At 36.8% G+C, this 22,479-nt stretch overlaps 1 protein-coding gene across 4 annotated transcripts in view; it reads left to right on the top strand.

Annotated features, from left to right (window-relative positions):
• The window catches only part of cyth1a (cytohesin 1a), a 57,216-nt gene that overhangs the window by 17,784 nt on the left and 16,953 nt on the right, over nt 1-22,479 (top strand). For 2 of the 4 annotated variants that reach the window (XM_053514128.1, XM_053514129.1), the window contains exons 2-5: nt 17,433-17,515; nt 20,388-20,452; nt 21,628-21,694; nt 21,779-21,897. In XM_053514128.1, the coding sequence (XP_053370103.1) occupies nt 17,433-17,515; nt 20,388-20,452; nt 21,628-21,694; nt 21,779-21,897 (334 nt within the window). Of the gene's footprint in view, nt 1-8,568; nt 8,806-9,560; nt 9,582-17,432; nt 17,516-20,387; nt 20,453-21,627; nt 21,695-21,778; nt 21,898-22,479 lie in introns of those variants that run through there. The other 2 variants (XM_053514130.1, XM_053514131.1) reach the window with 2 other exon arrangements.

The following is a 22,479-nucleotide window of genomic DNA, read 5'->3' on the forward strand; positions in this document are numbered from 1 at the left end:
CGAGCAGTGAGACAGGTCTGACCTGACAGCATTTGACCTCTGAACTTTAGACCTGTTGCAGACTGAACAAGCATGAGCTTGACCACCAGAGACAGTTTTACACGGCAGTTTAACCAAATGAATCATACAGCCCACGCCCAGCAAAACCTGAAACTTCATCTGAGTCATATCTTTATCAGACACAGTCTGACTCAGGCTCTAAGTCTAAAAACCCTCACGACGATCCTGCTGCCAGCTCGAAATTAGCAGGTGCACAACCCTGCATGCGCACTCAGCTTAAGGTGTCTGGTGAAACAAGGCTTGGCTTGCACTTCATGTAGCTGGTTGATATCGTCTTATGCAACGTGTTATTCACTTATCTGTTAGCTACATTAAAAGGAACTTTTAATCAGAGTGATCACTGGAGAAGTTGCTTGCCTTAACACAGTGATGTCTCTCAGCAATGCATGAAAGGACGCCAATTGTGCATAACCATGCAAGAAAGTCATGCACAACAGGTTTCGATTCTGAACCAATTGCACTTTTTAAAGGATTTAGGTTAATGGTCTTAAATTTCCAAAAATATAACAAAACTTTTGCAGGGAAAAAAGTAAAAAAAGTTTTTTTTTTTTTTTTATTTATGGGTGGTTGGTGCCACTACCCTTTGAACTGAAATAGGAAAAAAGATTCTTGCTTTGTGTGAGACATGATATGTAAACAACCAATAATAAAATCTATTTATTTGTATAAAAATACGGCTGCTAGAGACAAATCAGATATACTAAGGACATTAGTCCTGTTGAGTTGAATCAACTCAAAAATCACAGTGGCTAAGAATTCAGTTAAATCTGATCGACAGTCTACCTGCGATTTAGTAAGTACCTTTTTTTTATACATTTAATTTAAGTACGATCAATTGATGGGTTTAGTATGAAAGACACATCATGAAATTTTGAACTAATGAGAACTAGTTTGCAAAAAAAATCAGAACAATATAATTATTGAGGAGAGGTAAAGGAGATCCGTTTCATGTCTTACCTTGCACCATCCAGGTGCGGATTATTTTTGCATCCGCACGGCCTGTCTTGTGCCTTAATCACCGTGGAAGTACACTCATCTAATGCTAGTTCAGATGACATTGTAAGAAAACATATTTATTATTACAAATAGTATTCTGTTTATAATATATTGAATTGTGGTATAAAATCTGGGTAATTCATATATAGAAACTGTACTTGATGTAAACCTGTAGTTCTGAGCAATACAATTAACCCAATTTTCAGTTCTTCAGTTCTTTCTACAGTATAAGGTTGCAATTTAAATTTAATTTGCAATTTTGACGGCTTACAGAAACATGACCTGAAGCCAGAACACGACACAATCCACTTACCCAATAAAATATATATAAAAAATGACCAGCATTATTAGCTAGCTAGAGTGCCACCATTGTATATTTGTCATGTGCGAATGTGCTGAATTCAGCAATCCAACAGCTATAATATAAGAGTGTAAGGAATGCTCGCTTGTTGCTTCTAAACTGGCAAGATTCCAGGTTGTCTCTATAAAAGACTCTCTTTTTCTGTATTTCTCCTGCACGCTGTCTCTGTATATGTTCTCTATTCTCTCACGAACCAGTTTCGTACTGTTCCCTATACAGGAACAGGCAGCTGCAAGTCCTAACTCACCCCAGTGCTGACTCTATGTTCATAAACTGTCTTGATGATAAAGACATAAAACCGCACTGCAGGTTCCAGCAACTACCATTTCGTTCCTATTTGCGTGAGGATGCCAGGAAGCAAAGCAGCCGAAAGCCACGTGAATTCGTGCTGTCTTAGGCTTAATACAGACCCTTGTTGTAGGTCGGAAATATTATTTCTATTGTGTTTCACAGGAACTAGATTGAATTGAACAATATCCAAGGTTTGTAGGGAATCTAAGAGTATTTCATGAAGCGTAGAATGGGCATTATGGAGCAGGCGTGTGGGGGTGGGGTGTGTGTGGGGGTGTGGGGTGTGTGTGCTAGTTGTGGTATGGGGATTGCATGTATGTTTGTGCACTAATGCTCAAGGAGAACAGATGACTAATCGGGCCACCTGTCTCTACCATGAGAAAGAAGTGGACAGGCCTAAATTGTTTTCAGTATGTGAAAAGGAAATTCTGTTATGAACAAAAGTCTTTCTTATTTATTTATTTATTTTTGAGATCATGTCATAGACTGTAATTATTCACAATTTTAGAATACTTACATTTATCTGTATTATAATAAAGGAATATTGAAATAAAGTATTACATGACAATCTGGTTAGAGGAAACAGTTAGCAGTTTTATTATATTGCAAGCATTAACATTCAACAAATGTTAAAATCTCTCAAATAGTAAACTCAGCAATCATATAGGGAGCCCTATCTGTTCCCATATTGGGGACCATGTGTGTTATCTTTTCAACATTGTGAAATTGGCTTGCACATACTTTTTTTTTTCTTTTTAACACGCCCAGAGTGAATGAGTGCAGTTTCCAACACTGAAGTAGTTCTAGATACATCCAGATGTCCAGTGGTCTCCAGCAAGTGCAATAAAAGTAGCTTCTGCAACTGCCTCACTTTCACAGACTTTTCAGTGTCATACTGTTTGTGTATTCGGGTAAAAATAGTTACGCTTGTAGGTAGCTCAAGCACACAACTTGGTTTCATCCAAACTTCCTTCAGAAAGATTTATATATTGAAACTTTGTTCAGCACACCTAGTGTTGGTACCTCAGTCATCTTGTTATCCGTGTTAAACGTGCCATTACCACACACAGCTGGATATCTGCCCTACGATTATGGAAAGCCATTAGGTAAAATTGATTTGCATTTAAATTTAAATAGTAGCACGTTAAAATTTCTAGATAAATCAAATGTATTAACGTGGTAATATTGGCAGTTCTATTTTTTTTTTTAAATATGTATGCGTATGTCTTAAAATATATATAAAAAACAACATTTGGTTATAGTCTAACCTAATATTACGTACAGCATCTTTAATTTCTGTCTTCTGCCCAATGTATGTTATAAACCTGAGAGAGGATAGAAAACTAAAATAAAGCAGTAGGCTTAGGATAGGAAACATCATGGAGCATCTGATAGGACATTAATACGATAACTAAATTAATATATTTGTATTTTTTACAATATTTTGTTACAATTCTAAAGAACATTAGTAAATAATTTGCTCCTACAGGATGCTGTGCTGGCCGCCAACGTGTGAAAAGTTTGGAGTGCATTACCTGTAGGATTACAAAGGAACAGCAACATTTTACCACCTTAAATGCAAGCATGAAAAAACTACTAAAAACATTATTAGTTTGGTGATTGCCACACAAAAGAATCGCAATACGTGACTGAATCCGTTTTTCCCCCCAAACTCTACCATAGGCTCTGTTGAGACAACTGGCTTTCTCTGTGACAGGGTGTGGTCTCTGAGTGGAACTAAACTCTAACAGGACACAGTGTCTTGTGTATATTTCTCCTCAGGAAGTGCTCTGTGGAGCAAAGGATCATGGGGTTTAGCAGCAGTTTTGATGGGGGGGGTGGGTTTGAGTTCTGTTTGTGTGTTTGACTCGTGTTTGTGTGTTTGACTCGGTTTAGTTTCCTGTATAAATATATGAGATGTTTACAGCCTATACAGTGTCGGGTTTGGTCACATGACCTGAACCTGTGGCTTCCGCTGGTTGATCTGTGTACAGGATGTGTGTAGGGTTTTTCCATCAAGGCTTAATACGGTGTGACGCAATGGATGTAGCTGCATGTGTCAAGCTTAAGTGTGCTGTATTAATGCAACGAATGTTTAATAAAATAACTGGTGATGTAGGTATAAGACATAACAATCAGTGTAAACTTTCAAAAAGGAAAAGCCAGGTTTTGTGATGGAGAGTAGCAGCCACTTGGTGTGAAAGATGTGTATGAAAACAGAGAATCTTGAGGAGGCCCTTTTTTACTCACATAGACAGGTGGGTGGTCAGACATGAAGTTATAATTGTAATAAAAGGGAGATCAGTTTTCAATAACGTCCAGTACTCCAGCCAGTACAACTCCTTTACTAGCCTTAAATTCCAGCTGGCACCGAACAGAAACCATGGGGTAGCAGATTAAGTTGTCCATCACCACTGTGGTCATGTAAGGCTTATTAGTCCATCAGGCGTTTCACTCGTATGATGAGGAGGTTTAAACTTTCAAGGAATTTAGATTTTAACTGAAGCCAAAGAGAGAGCTTGAGTGAGACTGTTCTCTCTGTGCTTTTAGTATTTCTGCTACTGACAGGAAGAAACTTTAAATGGTCTTTAAGCCAGCAATAAACAGGATATCTGTTCATCAACTAATAAATATTTGAGTATTTTAATCACATCTTAAAACTTAAAAAAAAAATATTGATATTTGTCCACCCTGTTGATGGTCCTACTATTTTTCTGTACGTTTTGTTTTGCGTCCTTAATGCAACTACTTTCAAACGTGAGAATCACACTAATTTGCACTACAGTGTGTAGAGATTGTATGTAGACACAAATAATTGATAGCCAGGAGACCTGCTTCCATCCAAAGAAGCTTCTGTGTTTCTAGTTTTTCTAACAGGTAAGTTAGGTGCAGCATTGTTCAACTAGACTAACTAGACTGTGGATTCATTTTTAAGGAAGTACGATTTTCACATTTTTTAAAACTAAGCTAATACTACCATTAATGTTAATGGTTGATATTCCTTGATTTATCTGATAAACTCAGGTCTAGGCGAACTGTATAAAATGTCATTTGTGCACCACAGCCCTGCTCTGGCTCTTAAAACGAGCGGTATGTGTTCTGATTCTATCCTTTCCCGGGCTTTCTTCTGCTCGCACACGTTGCAGGATGTTTACGGTGCAAATCCCAGACTGTTTGCTTTAGAGGAGCCCCGTCTGTCTGTCCATCCTCCCTTCACACCCTGATCAAGCTTCTCCAGGGTTCGACTTTTTATCATATTATTATAGCACATTATTGAATGTTTCTTTGGTCTAAGGTACAGTTTATGCTTCTGGTGAAAATAACAATGCTTAAATTATCACAGAAGCGCAAATAATACCTTTTTAACCTGTTAAATTTAACTCCTAAGCAGACTGCCTTCATTATTACTACATTTTAGACAGAATAACAATAAAATAGCAATTCTTGAATTTGATTGGTCAGAAAGTCAGTAACAGTAACAGCAGCTCTGACAAGTATGTTGTTTCCCAGTAAAATGACAAACTTTGTTTTTGTTGCATTATCTTCAAGAAAGAAAAAAAAAGCTCTTGGGAAGGAAGCAACTGTTTATGGCTGATAACAGAAACTAACTTGTTCCATGGAAGTTACACAGCATTATTTTATTACTCTGAACATATGTAGAGTTAAAAAGTATGATATGGGTTTTTATTCTTATTCTTGTTATTTATTTATTTATTTATTTTCCTATGATTTAAGAAATAATTTTGGCAAACTTGTGTGGAGGAATAGGACACTTGTGTTACACCACCCTGTTGTTGATTTTCCTACACTAGCACTACATTATGCTATTTCTTGGTTTATTCTTTGCACACAGTACTGTGCAACAGACTCACCACTCTTCATATTTTGCTTCCAAAGAGCCAGACTTTCTGTATTTGTAATGTACACTTGAGGAATAATTCCTAAGGTTTCCTGAAGGGCTCAGTCCATTTCAGTCAAGTCCCTGTACCTGAGCAGTTTCAGTGGAATGTTTTTTGTTTGTTAAACCACACAATACATAAATGATCTAGAAATTATTCAAGCATTAAAGCCATTTAACTTACAGAAACTTAAAGCCATTTTGTAAGTCGCTTTAAGAGCGTTAGCCAGATCTTTAAATGTAAATGTACTTAGAGCTTAAGAAACAGATACGTATGATGACAGATAATCAGGCCAGTGATTAGTACACTGGTGATGCTGAACTCTTCTCTGGTTGAAACAAACAAAGGGAAATGCTGCTCATGTTGGACACTTTAACACATATTAAATTGTATCTTTAGGCACTTTGCATCCTGGCATGGTAAAACATTTGCTCAGATTTCTTTAATTTAATCTGAATCATTTTATTTCATTTTGTATAAGAAATGATGGGTGGCTCAGGACTTTTGCACAGCACTGTAGTACATGTAATGAATAATTTCCATCACATATTATGCTATATTACATGCATGTTTCACTTTGCTATAGCACAGTACAGTTGAATTCTCAAATCCGATTGGTCAGAAGGTTTACATTAGTCCCAGCTGTAACATATATAATTGATTAAAAAGTTGTAACACAGCATTTGTACAGCAAACCAAAAACACAAAACAAAACAAAACAAAACAAAAAAACCCATTGCTCTTTATAACAGCCATGGTCCTTTGCAAAGTTTCCCAGCACTGGAAAGTTTTTAGGACAGAGGAGTTTATACTTCCTGTTTCTCTGTAAAAAGACAAGCTACATTTAATAATAATGTAAGCAATAAGAGGAACAACCAGCTTGTTTATCATAATCAAAATATGCAACGAGTTATTGTATGAGGTGTGTTCAAGTCAAATGGGACTTTTAATTACATGGAATAGCAGAACACAGTTATGAGAATTAAAAACCCTTTTTAATTCTCTATATTTAGTGCCTTGCAAAAGTATTCATACCCTTTTAACTTTTCTACTTTTTGTCACATTTTAACCACAAGCGTAAAGTTATTTTATTGGGATAGACCAATGCAAAGTGGCACATAATTGTAACATGGAAGAAAAATGTTAAATGGTTTTCAATATTATTTACAAATAAAATTTTTTGTTTGTGGTTAAAAAAAGTAAAAAAAAGTGTTTGTGGTTGTAACGTGACAAACTGTTAAAAAGTTTAAAGGGTATAAATACTTTTGCAAGGCACTGTTATCCCCTGCTACACTAATGCACTTATCTCAGAGTTTCCCAAGTGCTTGGATACCATCAAGGTACAGTAGAAGTTTTCTCAGTACACCAGAGCTATGATCAGACTGCCTGCATCATGTCTGAAACTTTGGCCTCCTAGGAACTCCGTTAATGACCCAAACATGTGGAAATGGCTCCGATTGAGAGTGGATTCACTTTTTTAAAAACTATTTACACAACGCTACACAAAACTTTACACAGCTTTAGCTTACATTTTCTGCAAACATTCACATCTTATGAGAGTTCTTTTTTTCAAGTTTATGTGTGGTTGATGCATTACTTCCATCTACTGGACTGGAGTGAAGCAGAAGATTATCACTTTGTACAAGACATGACATTTAAACAACCAACAAAACAAGAGATACAGCTTTTTGATGTTTATAAAATACTTTTTGTAGTGCTTTTGTACATTTAAAACCCCCAAAAAAACATTGACTCTCGAATGTACATTATATAGATGATAACCCATTGACGGAATATGCACTTGAATAAATCGACGGCGTTTAATAGATCAGCTTCTGCATGACTAAGTGTTTTGTCATCTTTTTTAAAGTGAGTGATGATACGCTGAGCTCTCAATGAAGCAATCGTCTTCCAGATCACACTGACTCAGGTCGCTTCTGGATCGATGAGAAAGTACAGTAAAGATGAGTAATTGGGAGATGCGCCATTCACCTTGGGATTAAAGCAGTCATGCATTTGTAATCATGAGATTCAGAACAAGTCTCTGTGTCTACATGAGTGTATATGGATAGATAGATAAGTAGGTAGATAGATAGACGAACAGATAGATAGAAAGAACAACAGAAAATACATTTTATTATTCCCGAAGGGAATTGCCTTGATGAGAAATGGCGAGTGTGACTGAGTGACCCGAGTGGGCCATTTCCTGAACTGACTGACCTACTACTACTATAACACATGCACACACGCACATGATTTTGTGAGACTGTCATCTTCCCCATTCGTCTCTCTCTCTCTCTCTCTCTCTCTCCTTTTTGTTTTTTGTTTTTTTTGGTTTACATTTTCTTTATTTGGTCATAGTTTCCTGTTCTCAGCACCCTATTTTCTCTGGTTTTTGGTTTTATTTCCTGCTTCTCAGGAAACCACTTTGAGTTCAGTGCAATTTTTCAGGTCAGTCGGCTCTGTCACTTGTTAACTTTTTATTTTTATCCTGATCATTTCAAATGCTTGTGTACTACTTCTCTACTTTCTAATGAGCATTTCCATCCTAAAATTACACAAGTGCAGTAAAGTATACGCAGCAAAACATAAAACATAAATCATCTAACAATATGTAGATTTTTAAAATGCATCGCAAACGATTTACTGTAAGTTTATGAGCAAACACATTGTGTGTCATAGAAGTGTTTTGGAGAATTGATATATAGGTTCACCTACCTGCCTCTAAATCTCTAAGAAGATGCGGCAGTACCAAAACCAATCTGCTAAATCCTGTGTGAGTAAGAAGAAAGGCAGAGAGTGTCCACTAGAGGGAGGTTCTGTGTTAATAACAGCAGTTGCGAGCTAAGGAGAGGGAGAGGGAGTGAGAGACGGAGGGGGGTGGGGGACAGAGAAAGGGATGTCCAGATGGACTACAGCAGTATACTTGCTAAGTGACAGCTCGGATTCAAGCCTCGCTCTCTGTTCCTCTTGCTTTCTCTAGCTTTATTAACATCGCTGCTTAGCATTTTTGGATTAGCTGTGATATTAAAGGGTATTTATCACTTCTGCTGCTGGACTACTGTCCCTGGATTATATAAAGGATGTATCTGTCGTACAGTTATACTTCTCATTGCTGACCAAAACCGAGCAGTAATTTAAGAAGTCCACTAAGACTGGCTGAAGAAGCAAAATTCTTTTGAGGATTAGACAAAACAGGTCAGTGTTACAGAAATCGCTTAATAGCAGAAATGTAAAGTCTTAACAGATTGTTAGAATTTTTTATTTATCGTAACCTTTTGTTAAAAGTATTGTACTTTTTTTTGTTCAGTTTTAATACAAGTCTACTTGCAATATGGGTTTGCATGGCTTTATGTAAAAAAAACATCTAAAATTCATTTTTACTAGACCAGCTTAATCTAATCTAACCTCTCTTTATCACTCAGAATTAAACATCCTGTTTTCAGTTCCTGCGTCTGTAAGACCGCCATGTGTGAATGACCTCTGTCCTGATTGGATGCTTACATCACCTGTAACACGTGTACAAATCAATACAGACATCAGCTAGTTCTCAGCTGTTTCACTGAATGTTAAAATTTCTGCAGTTATTGATTTTTCTGCTGTTGACTTGCCGATGATTAGCCAACAGAATGTGCAAACAGAAAATGTTCGCGTTAGCACATTGAGCACTATGTTAGATAAAGCTGTCTCGTAATCAGTGCCCATGCTGAATAGACATAGTCACTTCCGCAAGGGGGTCAGGCTAAAATGAGCTGAACTTTTTATTTTATTTATTTATTTATTTTTTCATTTGCTAATGAACAGCACAGCACTGCTTGCTACAACATCTTTCACTCCGGTTGCTGAAAATTTACAAGGCAGGGCTAAAGATAAATTCAACTGAAGCTTGCAACTCAGCTTTTCTGGTTTTTAACTAGGTAGACCAAATAAACACTTGCTTCCTACTCGGGACCGTGTGGACGACCCCCTTAACGGTGAGTTTGGGCATTTGATGTCGTTTCAACATCGCTGCTTACAACATCTACAGTAAACAAAGTAGCATTTCTTATTCTGTAAAGATTTGCTTAAGATCAATAAACATACAAAATGATTTTCTTGTTAAACCCCTAAAATTAACTGTAAGGTGAGTGCAGCTGTTTCGGGGATTAAATCATTTCACTAAAGTTAGCTAGCTAGATTATTGATTGCCAAAGACATACATGTACATGGAGGCATTTATGTTTTTCCCACTGAAGCTTATACTTACATAGTTAAAAAAAAGGCAGGATCATGAGGTATAAGTTGTTATTTTAAAGTTAAGACAAAAGCAGCTGTAAAAGACCAGCTTGAAAATGTCCGCAGAATCACAGCGAGAAAGTCTTTTCTGGTTTATTAAATAGCTGGCACTATTGGAATTTTTTTGTTATCATTGTTATGTTTCTTCATATATTTTTCCAAATATATTATTTAATATATATATTATATTATATTATATTATATTATATTATATTATATTATATTATATTATATTATATTATATATAATTAGAAAAATATAATATTTTTCTAATTATATATTATATAATATAATATGATAATTCCCCATTTTCCTTTCTACCTGGTAATTTAATACCAGAGGAAACTTGGTACTGAACCTTCAACTGTGACAGGAGTGTAATTTCACATCACAAGGTCAGATTTTTATCCTAGACAATGTTCTGACTCCACGCAACATCACATAAGTAGATAGTAGTGGATCTTTACTAAGTCTTCAGTGGATCAGGTGATGCTTGTCTGTAGATGCAGTTTATTTTGATTCCATGGGGTCAAGCTTGGGTAATAAAGCTCTAGTTTATAGCCAGGCTGTAAAATGTGAGCAGCTTTAGACAAGCTCTGTGACTCGAAATCATTATAGGGTCATGTTCTAGTTATTTACATAGAGGCCCAGATTTCTAATGCGGTTGCTTGGAGTTTGGAGTTAAATACGCAATTATTATCAGTGATAAATTTAGAAAGTGTGAGGATGAAAGTGGAATCAGTGAAAGTGATGTCCCTCAGCATACGGTTTGTGTGGGCCAGGTGCGAGATCTAAATAATCGTTAAACTTTAAACGAATGTCTAGGATTGGCTAAAGTTAAAGCGAGTTGAACATGTGCGTACACGGGATTTTTACTCAATTCAATGTTTTAAGAGGGAACTCCATTTTGTTTATGATGCATTTTTAGTGGGAGTTAAATGAGGACACATAAAATCTCATCCTCAGAATAGACCAAGTTTATTAATGCTAGTCAAGGTTGTGTGGGTTCGTCCTATCTGTGATCTGCCCACTGCTTCTGTGTTCTCCTGCCAGTTTGGCCCACAACTCCCATGTCGAACACTGAGATCTCTTTTCCACCGCAGCCCAGGTTGAGTCCCTAACGGCCTTGTTTTCTGCTGAACTGTCACCATTTGTGTGTTTGTGGCCTAGGTTAGTCCAAGTGCAAGAGGTTATAGGTGAGGGTCGTTTAAAGTCCTACGCTTTGCTGATGCAGGCGTCTCTCTTGGCAGGATTTTAATCTTGAAGATGTCTTCTGAAGAACATAGAGCCGACTGACCTGAATGAAAGGATACAGAAAGGCAGGAATGACCATTGTGTTGTGGTGTTAGCATGTGTTACAGATGTGTTTCCTGGTATGGATTTTTTCTTTTATTTCTAACAGCACTATAGCCTCACTACTTATATTATTTATCTAACATAAGGTACTATAATTTTTTTGTTTAATGGATTTCCCACCACTTATACCCTGGCTTGGTTTAGTTGGCAGGTAAAGTGAGAGAATAATACAACTGTCATAAACTCAACAGAATAATTTTTTTTGCCAATATGTAATCTTAAAGGTGCTCATTATGTATCTTTTTGTATTTCTGTTTTAAGTAAAACTGCAACGCTAAAGTTGCTGACAAGCCATGTAAGTTCACACTGTAGTACATCAGCTTTCTGGCCTCCAGTTTCTTCAAAGCTCTGAAAATGACCCTAGTCTCAAGTCAAATTGATGGATGAGGCTGTTTTAAATGACTATGTGTCATTAGCAGGGCAGATGTGTCCACGCTTTGCCCTCCTCAGAAAAGAGATGGGGGTCAGACTGAGGGAAGCGGAAGACATCAGGATGGGAGGTTAGCTGAGATGCTAGATTTTATGGAGCACATGGCATTGGATCAACAAAGAAATCTTGGACAGAATAAAAGAGCAGTCAAATTAAACAAGATGAAAGTGGGGAGAGGAGCAGGTCTTGATAAGAGCTTAAACTTTTGAAGGGGGGGGTGGTGTTGGTCATCTTATATAAGGTCACAATGGGGGAAGATCTAATTGGCTTGTTTAACCCATGGCTATTACGAAAATGAAAAAAGGACAAAAAACAATGATTATTAAATTTTTGTTTGAGCATGAATAGCTAAAATGACTAAAATGGGTAATAAAATAAAACGCATACTGGAACTGATTGATTTATGAATGGATATTTTAGGTAAATTAATAATTATATAATAGAATCTGATAAATTAATACAGTCAAATGGAGCAACAAAAATCATTAGAAAGAAAAAGACTCAGTAATTAATAATAATATTTTATCACAACATTTTGTGTCTGCATGAGAATAAGATTATGTGCTGTAATTAATAATGATTTGAAATCACTCTGGGTAAATAATCTGTGGTGTACAGTGGAGAATATGGTCCTAAGCTGATCATTGTTCAGACTGTCCAGTAAGAGCAGGTTCCTCAGAGAAAGGAAAGATCACACAGATGCGAGCTAATTGACATTTTAGTTGCTAGACTGGTTTGAAAAGGATTACTCCGAAATGCAAATCTGATCCAGAGGTTTTTTTTTTCTTAAACACTGTTTGGAAAACTTGTTCAGTGTGTTTTATTTATTTTTTTATTTATTTAAAAAAAATGGTTTTCCTGATTTTCTTTTTTTATTGATTTAATTTAAAATAACTGGAAATCACTTAATTTACATATCTTACTAAAGCCCTATTTTATGGTTCATGGTTCCTTCCTTTATCATACCTACAATTTTTGGATACATCACTGGCTTACAAGAATGCTTACTTGCTACTGCAGTTTGTGGTGTATGTGTTAGTTTTTATTGGAAAAACCCTGTGTTTGGAGAATTTGTTGCTTTACATGAGAATATGTGGGCAGTCTCATATTGTGCTACTCATCTGCTGGAACAGATACAAGTTTTAGGTCTGTTTCAGCTTCTTCTTTCTATAAAATGCTAAAAGCAGAAGAATGTATTTGCGGTCAGTAAGAGTTTGAATTCACGACAACCCAATCATGCGAGGTTTAAATGCGTCAAATGCAGTAACTGTTAATAAACATGTAATTTTTAGGGCAATGACAGATGATATCTGAGCTTCTAAGCAAAGCTTTGTTCTTTGTGGTAAGCACCGTACTGATATCTGTCGATGTAGCACACTGAAAGAGAAATAAGAGGAGGAAAAAAAATGTTTTGGGGGATTTCCGTCAAAACACGGTAGATGTTTGTGACTTACTAGAACTCAAGCAAAATATCATAATTTCGACGTGATTAACCGAGAATGTGACTGTTTTCCACATTTCCGACAATTTATATTATTTTTTTTTTCTGTCAGTCAACACAGCATACCAAGGCATGGTTATATTATGAATTTATTATCTAGCCTACTGGACAAGTGAAGGCGCCGATGTCCTGTTTTGGTTGCCTGGAAACCTAATTGATTAGGCTTAAACAGGGTAGCTAATAACATGATGAAAAATAACATACGAAGAACTAGTGACCTGCTTAAGTGCATTAATAAAGACTATTGGAAATGATACATCAATATTTGTGACTTTTATAAATTCTTGTCCCATTCTGTATTAAACAACCTGCATGTTCCTGATTTGAATCGTTGGAATACAGGACAATTGGTCACAGATAAATATTGTTGTTCTGTCAGCTGCCTGAGCTACAACACTGTTAGAGCTACAACACTGACGTTAAAACCCAAGGTGCCATTTGGTAAAATTTAAACGTGACACAACAACAACAAAAAAGAATGAATCATTTGTTTATTCCCTTTTCCGGCCACCGGGCAACTACAAATAAGAAACTAACATCTAAAAGTTAATAATTAATCGTGGGTTATTGAAGTGGTGGCTCAAGCTGGCATGGTTGTTGATTTGGGGATCTAAGGCTCTGAGTTTGAGCCCCACTGTTGGTGGCTGCGACACTCTGTACTAGCCAGGCACTGCATGCAGTGTTGGTCCCAAGCTTGGTTAGATATAGCAGGGTTGTGTTGGTTAGGGCACTTTACGTGAAACCTGTTGTGTGTGTGGATTAGATGGTCCACTGTGGTGACCCGTTGACGAAAGAAAAGCAGCTTAAAGAAAGTTTAATGATTAATCGTAAATTGATTAATTGCACTAATTGACAACTACTGAGCTGTGATTTAACATTAGCCTAGCTTTCCTTACTAGCCAGCATCCTCGCAAGCTTGCTTATAGCTTATTTGAAGATGTTAGGTCTCCGCAAGTCCTTTTGTGATTAACCGATTAAGTCGGCCTGCTTACAATCTACTTCTCTTCCTGCTGTCTTTATTTCCATGAAGAGTTCTGTCACAAAAGTTATAACACTTTGAGGTAACCGACTATTTAATAGCATGAATTATTGTAATTTTCATGAGTTTCACTCCGAAGAAAACTATTTGATAATAAATTTTTAGGAAACCTGCTGGTCAGCAGTTACCTAATAATGTAATTTATGCCCCTGTTTTTTTCCTTAGTACTCTAAAGTTCTTTTTTACTCAATGTGCTGCTCTGGTGTCTGACCTAAAAATAAAGTGAAAGGGTGCCATCTCTTAGAGGTTCATGAATATTTCTAGGCGTTGGTGCCAGAGCATCATCAGAGGCCCTGCTACAGGACATCTCTTTTCATCCCAGCCCCAGGCTGTGGTCCATCCCCACCACTGTAGCATCTAAAAAATGCTGTGGGTGGACTTGCGGTGGTTTGAGAAGGTGTGCACACCCCAGTATGACCTCATTCATTCCATGGAAAGGCAAAAATACTTCCTGTTTTCTAAAGGCAAATGCATTTGCAGCTATAAAACAGTATTGACCAATAATGGAAAATGTTTCATGAGGCTGTGTGTATTTGGGCAGAGGCTTATTATTTCGGTAACTCTAGAACCGAAAAGAATCAACTTAGTCGTTACATTTCTTTCTCGCTTTGTCGCTGACCTGTAATGCCTGTGCTTCTAATGCATTCTTGGCCGATGAAAGGTTAAACACTTTTCAGTTAATGCAATGTAGGATCTCAATAGTCTGAGAAAAAAAGAACATTTGAAATGTTCAGATGAGCGTAGGAGTTGGAAAGGCAGCTCTGGAACAGTCCATTTGGATCGAGTCTGACGGGGGAGCAGGTGAGAGCCGCGATCAGCTGATCAGAGAGCATAATAACTCCATCTGTTTCGCTGTGCAGAGGACATTGTGCTATTGTTCTGCACAGCCATGTTGCAAATCACTACAGCCATTACTCGAGGCCCATGCTTGTTTATAAAATTTTTGTACTATTGTTTTCTTGCTCGCGTTTCCCTCTTGTGTAAACCTAGTTAGTCATTTGGATATATTTGGAAAGAATTTTACCTCGAGTCAAATTAATTAGTATTGGATTAATGAAGGATTATTTCTTTGTGTTATGAGTAACAGCAACCCTTTCAACAGAATCTTTTTTTCCATTGTGCGAAGACTCCAAGAGCCACAGTTAACAGCCCCGTGTGAATAAAAGTGAATAAATGATGAGATATGAATATGATTCATGCTCAAAAATATTTTCAGCATCTTATGTGCATTTTCAAACCACACAGCGAGGATTTCATGAGAATTCTTAAAAGGATGACTCAGGCTGAACAGGAAAAGGGGTTTCCTGAATGGTGGTATATAAATTTGGAGAAGCAATTCATATTCAAGCACAAGATAAAAGTCTATATATATGTGTGTGTGTGTGTGTTTATAATATGTATAATAACATTTTTAGTCTTACACATCAGAGATGTACCTCACGAATATAGCTAGAAACCTGCATTCCTCTCCCTTTGCAGTACATCATGCATGAATTTCCACTGTGAGAAATAGGCAAATTATTACTTGATGAATTATGAATAGCCGAGAGGTTTTGTGCGAGTGTGTGGGTGAGAGAATGTCCCCGTGGGAGGCAGAGAGTAAGAGATATTACTAAGATGTTAGGGAATAAGTGCATTAAAGAGCTTGTCCTCTTTGCCAAAGTGAGAAGCCAGTCTTTATGTGTCCTCCCACCCCCACAGTATTGCTTAACCAGTTATTTCCTATAAGCGAATGATATGAGAGCTTCAACACACCTTTGAACCCTTTGGTAACTGTGACAGAAGGAAGTGGTGTCATGGTGGACAGTTAGCATGCGGGGACCACTGTGAGGTCAGACACATGTAGTATAGGAAATATTCTCTCACCTAACAGGGTTATATTCAGTTTGTAATTCCACAATTGTTTATTTTCATGATTGAGCAATACATAAGCTGTTTTAGTGCTGTTATATTCTTAGCTGTCATAATATAATTTTCTGTTCAATTTCCACAGTTTTTTATGCATGGTCTTTGCAATTTGCTGAAATCATACTTGCTGATATCATAATTCACTATCCAGCAGTGTGTTCACACAAACCTAGAATTACCTCAGATAATTGCTAAAATTGATGAAACACATACAGTATATGAAAATAATGAAAGAAATTCAAATCACTACTAACTAATAAGTGGTGTAGGGTTAAAGACTGGAAGGAGAAAACAAACCTTAAATTTTTAGTTTTAAAAATTGTCTTTTTCCCCAAACATGGACAAATCATTAATTCATTATTGTTATTGAACCTGAAATTATGACTAATTATATGTATCAGTAGGAACTAGGAGAGCAATTTAATTCCTGTTTACAGTGTCACTAAAATGGTTTTGAAGGAATTGTTTAGGTTTTTTCAAAATTGGCATGCATGTACTGTAAGTACAATACAAAAAGTCTTGGTCAATCAAAATTTTCCTGCTCTGTGAAGTTAATAACCCAGAAAGTGAATACAGTGTGAGTTATCAGGATGAATTATCTAATTCCACAACGCTCATTCCATGTAAAAATGTATCCCAAAGTACAGCTGAGACGCATATGAAGCTTCTGCAGTCCTAATGGGCTAAGTCGCGTTGGTGCAAACTTAATTGCTTTCTTTGACAGGGTAGCCATACAGCTAGTTCTGGTCAACCGCACTTAATTCTTTATTTGTATTTCCATTTAGGTCGTTTAAAGTAGCCTATTAGTCTGGTAAAAATAAACTGTAATAAAGCTGGTATGAAGGCATTGATGAAATGCACCATCATTTTGCCATTAATAAAATTATTAGTTTTACATTTTTCTTTTTTTTTTTTTTTTTAGCTTTAAAAACTCTCCATAGTTTTTTGTCAAAATGGCAAAATTCTAAATTGACATTTTTGGCCAATCATTTTACTATACTATTGACACTCATGTTATTCTCCTCATAATAATTAGACTAGGGAGTTAGCTTAATGAGGATCAGACATAAGACTAGAGCTTTTGTTTATTGCTTTTCTTTTTTTTAAACCAGTTCACCAGAATAGACAGAAACTGTTAGCTAGGAGTATCAGAGAGTCTGACAACAAGCAGCCAATTTTTCCACAAATCAATATTAACAAGTTTAAATTCCAGGATACTGAATGTGCTTTTAGTATCAGTGACCTGTTATGTCTCAATAATCCTTAATGGTGTGTTTGGCTTTTTTTTTGATGATGATCTTGTCTCCCCCCCTTAGTGCCAGAGGACCTCACGCCTGAGGAGCAGCAGGAGCTGGAGAACATCCGGCGCCGCAAACAAGAGCTGCTGGAGGACATTCAGGTACCAGAGCTCTATCTAAACTAAAAATTACACTCATTCTCTCTGGACATACTGTAGTACATGTTTATTAGAATGCAGCATAAAAAATAAATGGGTCAGTCACTTTGAAAGTTTAAGGACAGCCTAGTTTCTGTGTTCGTTCTTAATAGACGATCTATATTTGATGTGCATAAACTTCTTGTTTTCTCCTCCGGCTGATACATACTGAAAGTTTACGAGAGTTCTCTCTCCGTCTATAAAAACATATTCATATACAAAATTCATGCTCAACAGGTTGTCTAATAGTTAAACTATAAATAACCTTTTACAACCATGTTAGTGTTGTAACACTAACATGGTTGTAAACAGTGGTTAACAGTTTCCTACAGTGCTATTCACCTTCTCAGCGATAGTGGTCTCAGTGGGAACCTGACAACCTCATCTGTACATGCTGATCAAACAGATCAGCTCAAAAAGCTTTAACGTTCATGTTAATGCAGCACCACTGTGCTAGATTGCTATCTAGCTGAGCCAAATCTCTCTCGCTTCGTCTAGTACTTCTGTGTTGACTTTGTCATTAATTAGTCTCTCAAAAATGTTGTGTGGGAAAATAAGAGGGATGGGAATCAACAGGAACCAGACAATTAGATATCATGTTACCTAGGTGCAGATTCAGTTTTTTTGTGATACTTTTGTATCATGGTTTTATTAATATCCGGACTTACATAATTCCTGTTAGACAAATAACTTTTTCCTACCGCACAGAATGCTGTGCTGCCTGCCAATGTTTAAGTAGTTTAGAGTGTGCCACCTGAGGAATTGTAGAGGTATGGCAACTTTTTATCACCTCAAATGCAAACATGTATAAAATTATAATTGATAAAAAAACCGACTTTTGACATGTGAATTGCCACACAAAAGAATTCCAGTACATCACTGAATCAGTTTAATTTCTTTCCATCTCTAAAAATTTATCTCTAACACTTTTGACCTAATTGTTTTTGTCAATAGTTTTATTTGTGATAATAAAAAAAAATCCTATTAAACACCATTGTAACTGTGCTAGCAATGTCAGCATGGCACACAACTGCTAGCTTCTTAGTGGAAAATCAAAGTACAGCGCCACCCGACAAATCGCTTTTTGTAGAATTTTTCACAATTTCAGACACCCGCTTAAACACTGTCAAAAAACACATTTACATTCATTGGTTTAACCAGCTATAACACGCTTTACCCCTGATGTACTAACAATCACCAGCTTTTCCAACAATGACTGTAAGGTGCAGAGATGCAGCTTTTAAAATGCCAAGGAAGTGAGTCAGTGGTGCAGTACCACGACACACCGATTAGAATCCAGGATATGTGTAAAGGAGATGATTACATGAACCAAGTTGGCCTGATCAGATGCACATCTGTGAAGTTGGATTTCATAGCCTTAATGTTATTCCAGTAAAGACTAAATTGTCCTTACATTCATCTCTATAAACCAATTTCAAGAAGATTTTATGGTTGTTTTTCTTCTTTCACTCTCTCTGTCCCCATTTCAAAAGCCTACTCCTCCTCCTTGTCCTGGTTGCAGGTCAAGGTCTGGCATTACAAACATCCCCTTTGTTTGCAGACATAAGCATTTGAGGAATTTGTCGTGATTGCTAACATCTAGAGGAAGAAAAAGATGACTTAAACAGCGTTTTCCGACGTGCTGATTTTTTACCATTAAAGGAAAAGCAAAGAATTCAATAAACTGTATGAATGAGAAGTAAAAAAAAAATAGAAAATGCAACTTAATGAATTTGTTTAAATCTGAGTGAGACGTACTGTACAATGCCTTGTCACAATTAGAGTGGCGAGAGGTCTTTATATGAAATGCGAAGAAATGGTCTAGCTGCAGACTAACAAAGGTCTGTAGAAGGAGATTACGCTCAGAAAAGACACTCCAAGAAAAAGTAATTCAATTTCACCATCGTTCTGGAGCCTCTGGTCAGTTGTCCTCTTTTTAAAGTGATTTTCATCTGAAGGAGCTGACCTGGGGCAGAGAGAGAAGGGCTTCATCTGTTAATATTAGATTTGTGTCAGACCTGCTTTGGCTGTGGTGAAGAGAGCACATGAGCAGTCAAAGCGGAAGAGTCAAGAGGCAAAGGATGGAATGATTGATTCATGTTCTTAGTTCATCGGTTAAAATCCCTGTTGAATCAGACACACTGGTGGAAATGAGTGTGAAAGAGTCAGAATGAGTCATGTTTTATATTAAGACTGTTCAGGGCTGGTAAAACACATCTTTTTCAAACCTCACTAGCTTCCCAGTGTGGCCTTCAAGATATGTCGTGTGTCCACCCACCCCCAACAGATTGGTGCTCAGCTCTGTTGTTTTCTAAGGGGGTGTGGCTAATAATCTGAAGATTATTTCTGCTGGAGCGTTAACATATGCTGTGGGGAGCCTCTGAGACCTATTTTAACTTAAGAATTTGTAGAATATGGGACCTTTAATGTTTATGGAAAGAGTCTCAGGCACTTAGTTTTGATTAAAGCATTTCCTCCCATGTGAGCGTCCTTAGAAATAAAGATAAAAACAGATGGTGAAGGAATGAATGTTTATAGCTGCTATAACATAAGTAAGAACAGGAACTGTTATTAGGATTAAACTAACTCATAATTTGATCAAAAACTATAACAGTTTGTTAAATTGTAATTGCTGTGGAGGAAGAGGCTGAGAGCATGTAGTTAGTGGAGCATAATCAATTTTGGAGCTCATCACCCCCATCATTGATTATTTCCCTATAACAGCGGGACCTGTAGTGTTTTATTCCCCACATGCAACCATCTCATTTGTGTTCTACTGTGAAATGCCTTCGTGTTTCTTCTTGTACACTAACCATCTTTTCTTCCGTCCTCGCAGCGTTTGAAAGATGAGATAGCCGAGGTGACCAGCGAGATCGAGAATCTGGGCTCCACTGAGGAGAGGTACTACTTTAGTCTTTCACTTTTTTTTGTACGCTCCAACCATTACATTAAAATTTAAAGCTTAAACTGGGAGTGCTGGCTGCATACCAGTTTCAGAATAAATTTCTCATGCAAAATTCCAATAAAGTCTTCAGCTCAGTAAATTTTTCATCCGCGTACTCCTTCTTTTGATGGGAACGCCTTTGAATAATTTACACCAAACACACAGTAGGGAGGAATCTACAGAGCAGGGCCTGAGTGCAGGGTGATTCTAACTTCACAAAACAACCATTTACACAGCTCTCCGTCATAGTGTTTTTAAGAGCTCTTCATGCGCTATAGTGGATTTTGAGGACATTTCGCATCCATTAGTTGGCCATGTTAGTAAGACGCTTATGAGCGTTTTAGGTAATGGAGCATCTTTTTATATCTAATGCTCTACAAGTGGTTTTAGTGGCTGCCTGGAGGAGCTGCTTATGCTTTGCACTGAAACTTATTGTTTCTAAAGTAAACGCTTACACCACAATCTGTATGGCGTTCTGTGTAAATTTATACACTTTGTTTTTACATTTTAAGTATTGATATGGTGAATCTTTCTTTGAGGAGTTTTTTAACCCTTTTTGGATGGAGCCTTCAGTGTCAGTGCATTTTAACACTCACAGGTCTTCTAACACTCAAAGAATTCTAACACAAGTTACTATTGTGGATGGACTAGAATCGTTGTAATTTATCAGGATTGTGACACTATTTTTATTTATTTTTTTTGCCTAATAACTTTAAAAAAGCAAAAAGAAAGGTTGGTTATTTACAGATTAAATGTATGTGATGTTAATTAGGAAAAAGGAACAAAAGGCTCGTTAGCAGATTGCTTTGACATATTAGGATGTACCGTTATTGAAAAATAATCAACTTTGAGATAGTGATGGAATCATTCCACCTTGTCGTTATGCAACATTCAGATGTAAAGAAAACATACAGAATTATTGTAAAGGCTAGATGAACACTGCATTCTAACATATTTTGATTTTAAAATTATAACAAAATACTTCTGTCTATATTTCTATCTGTAATATTAAAAGAAATATTTATACAGTATACAGGGTGATTATTCTTTGGTGGTATAATAATTGAAAAAAATCTTTATAGTAAACCTGTTATTTTTTTTTTTTTTGTCTAACTCAAAATGTCTTTATCAGGAAAAACATGCAGAGGAACAAGCAGGTGGCAATGGGCCGCAAGAAGTTCAACATGGACCCAAAGAAGGTGATTTATCAGAGCCATTAAAGGATTTATTGATGTGGGCAGGGCATGCAGTGTATTGACGATGAACTCTGTTTTGGTTCCCAGGGGATTCAGTTCCTAATTGAAAATGATCTTCTAAAGAACACCAGTGATGACATTGCTCAGTTCCTCTACAAAGGCGAGGGCCTGAATAAGACAGCAATAGGGGACTACCTTGGAGAGAGGTGTGTATGCTTCTTCTATATGTGGGTTCTTTTCAATTTGAAAAATTATTTTGTTAGTTCTGGCCAATTTGATATAGAAATACATTATCATATAAGTAATGTATTACTTTTTTTAAAGTATGGTCTTTATCATACATTTGTCATACTTTATTAACTTTATTATTTTTTAACGATAATAAATAAAACAATACATGTAGTATACCATGAGGTTGTCAGTAGTCTATCTATCCAACCTTCCATCCATTCACAATGCATCTAAAAAATAGAATATTTGGAAAGAATTTTTTCTTTATTTACCGTTGTGGATTTTTCCATTACTTGACCATGTTAGAAAGATGCATTGGAGGGGCCTCCGAGTGGCGCAGTGGTAAAGTGCTCGCCCTATCATCCGGAGATCGCTGGTTCAAAATCCACAACGATCCCGGTGATGCTGTTACCTCTCACAGCTCTCTCAGAAGGGAGGGATGAGAGGTACTTTGTGCTCCCACATTAATCACAACTCTATCACACTGGCGTCACGCGGTTCGGAGGAAACATGTGATAGTCTTCGGCCCTCCCTGCTGAGGGCCGAATGTGGGAGCC

This window comes from Clarias gariepinus, chromosome 16 (assembly GCF_024256425.1).
Source record: "Clarias gariepinus isolate MV-2021 ecotype Netherlands chromosome 16, CGAR_prim_01v2, whole genome shotgun sequence".
Classification (NCBI taxonomy): Eukaryota; Metazoa; Chordata; class Actinopteri; order Siluriformes; family Clariidae; genus Clarias; species Clarias gariepinus.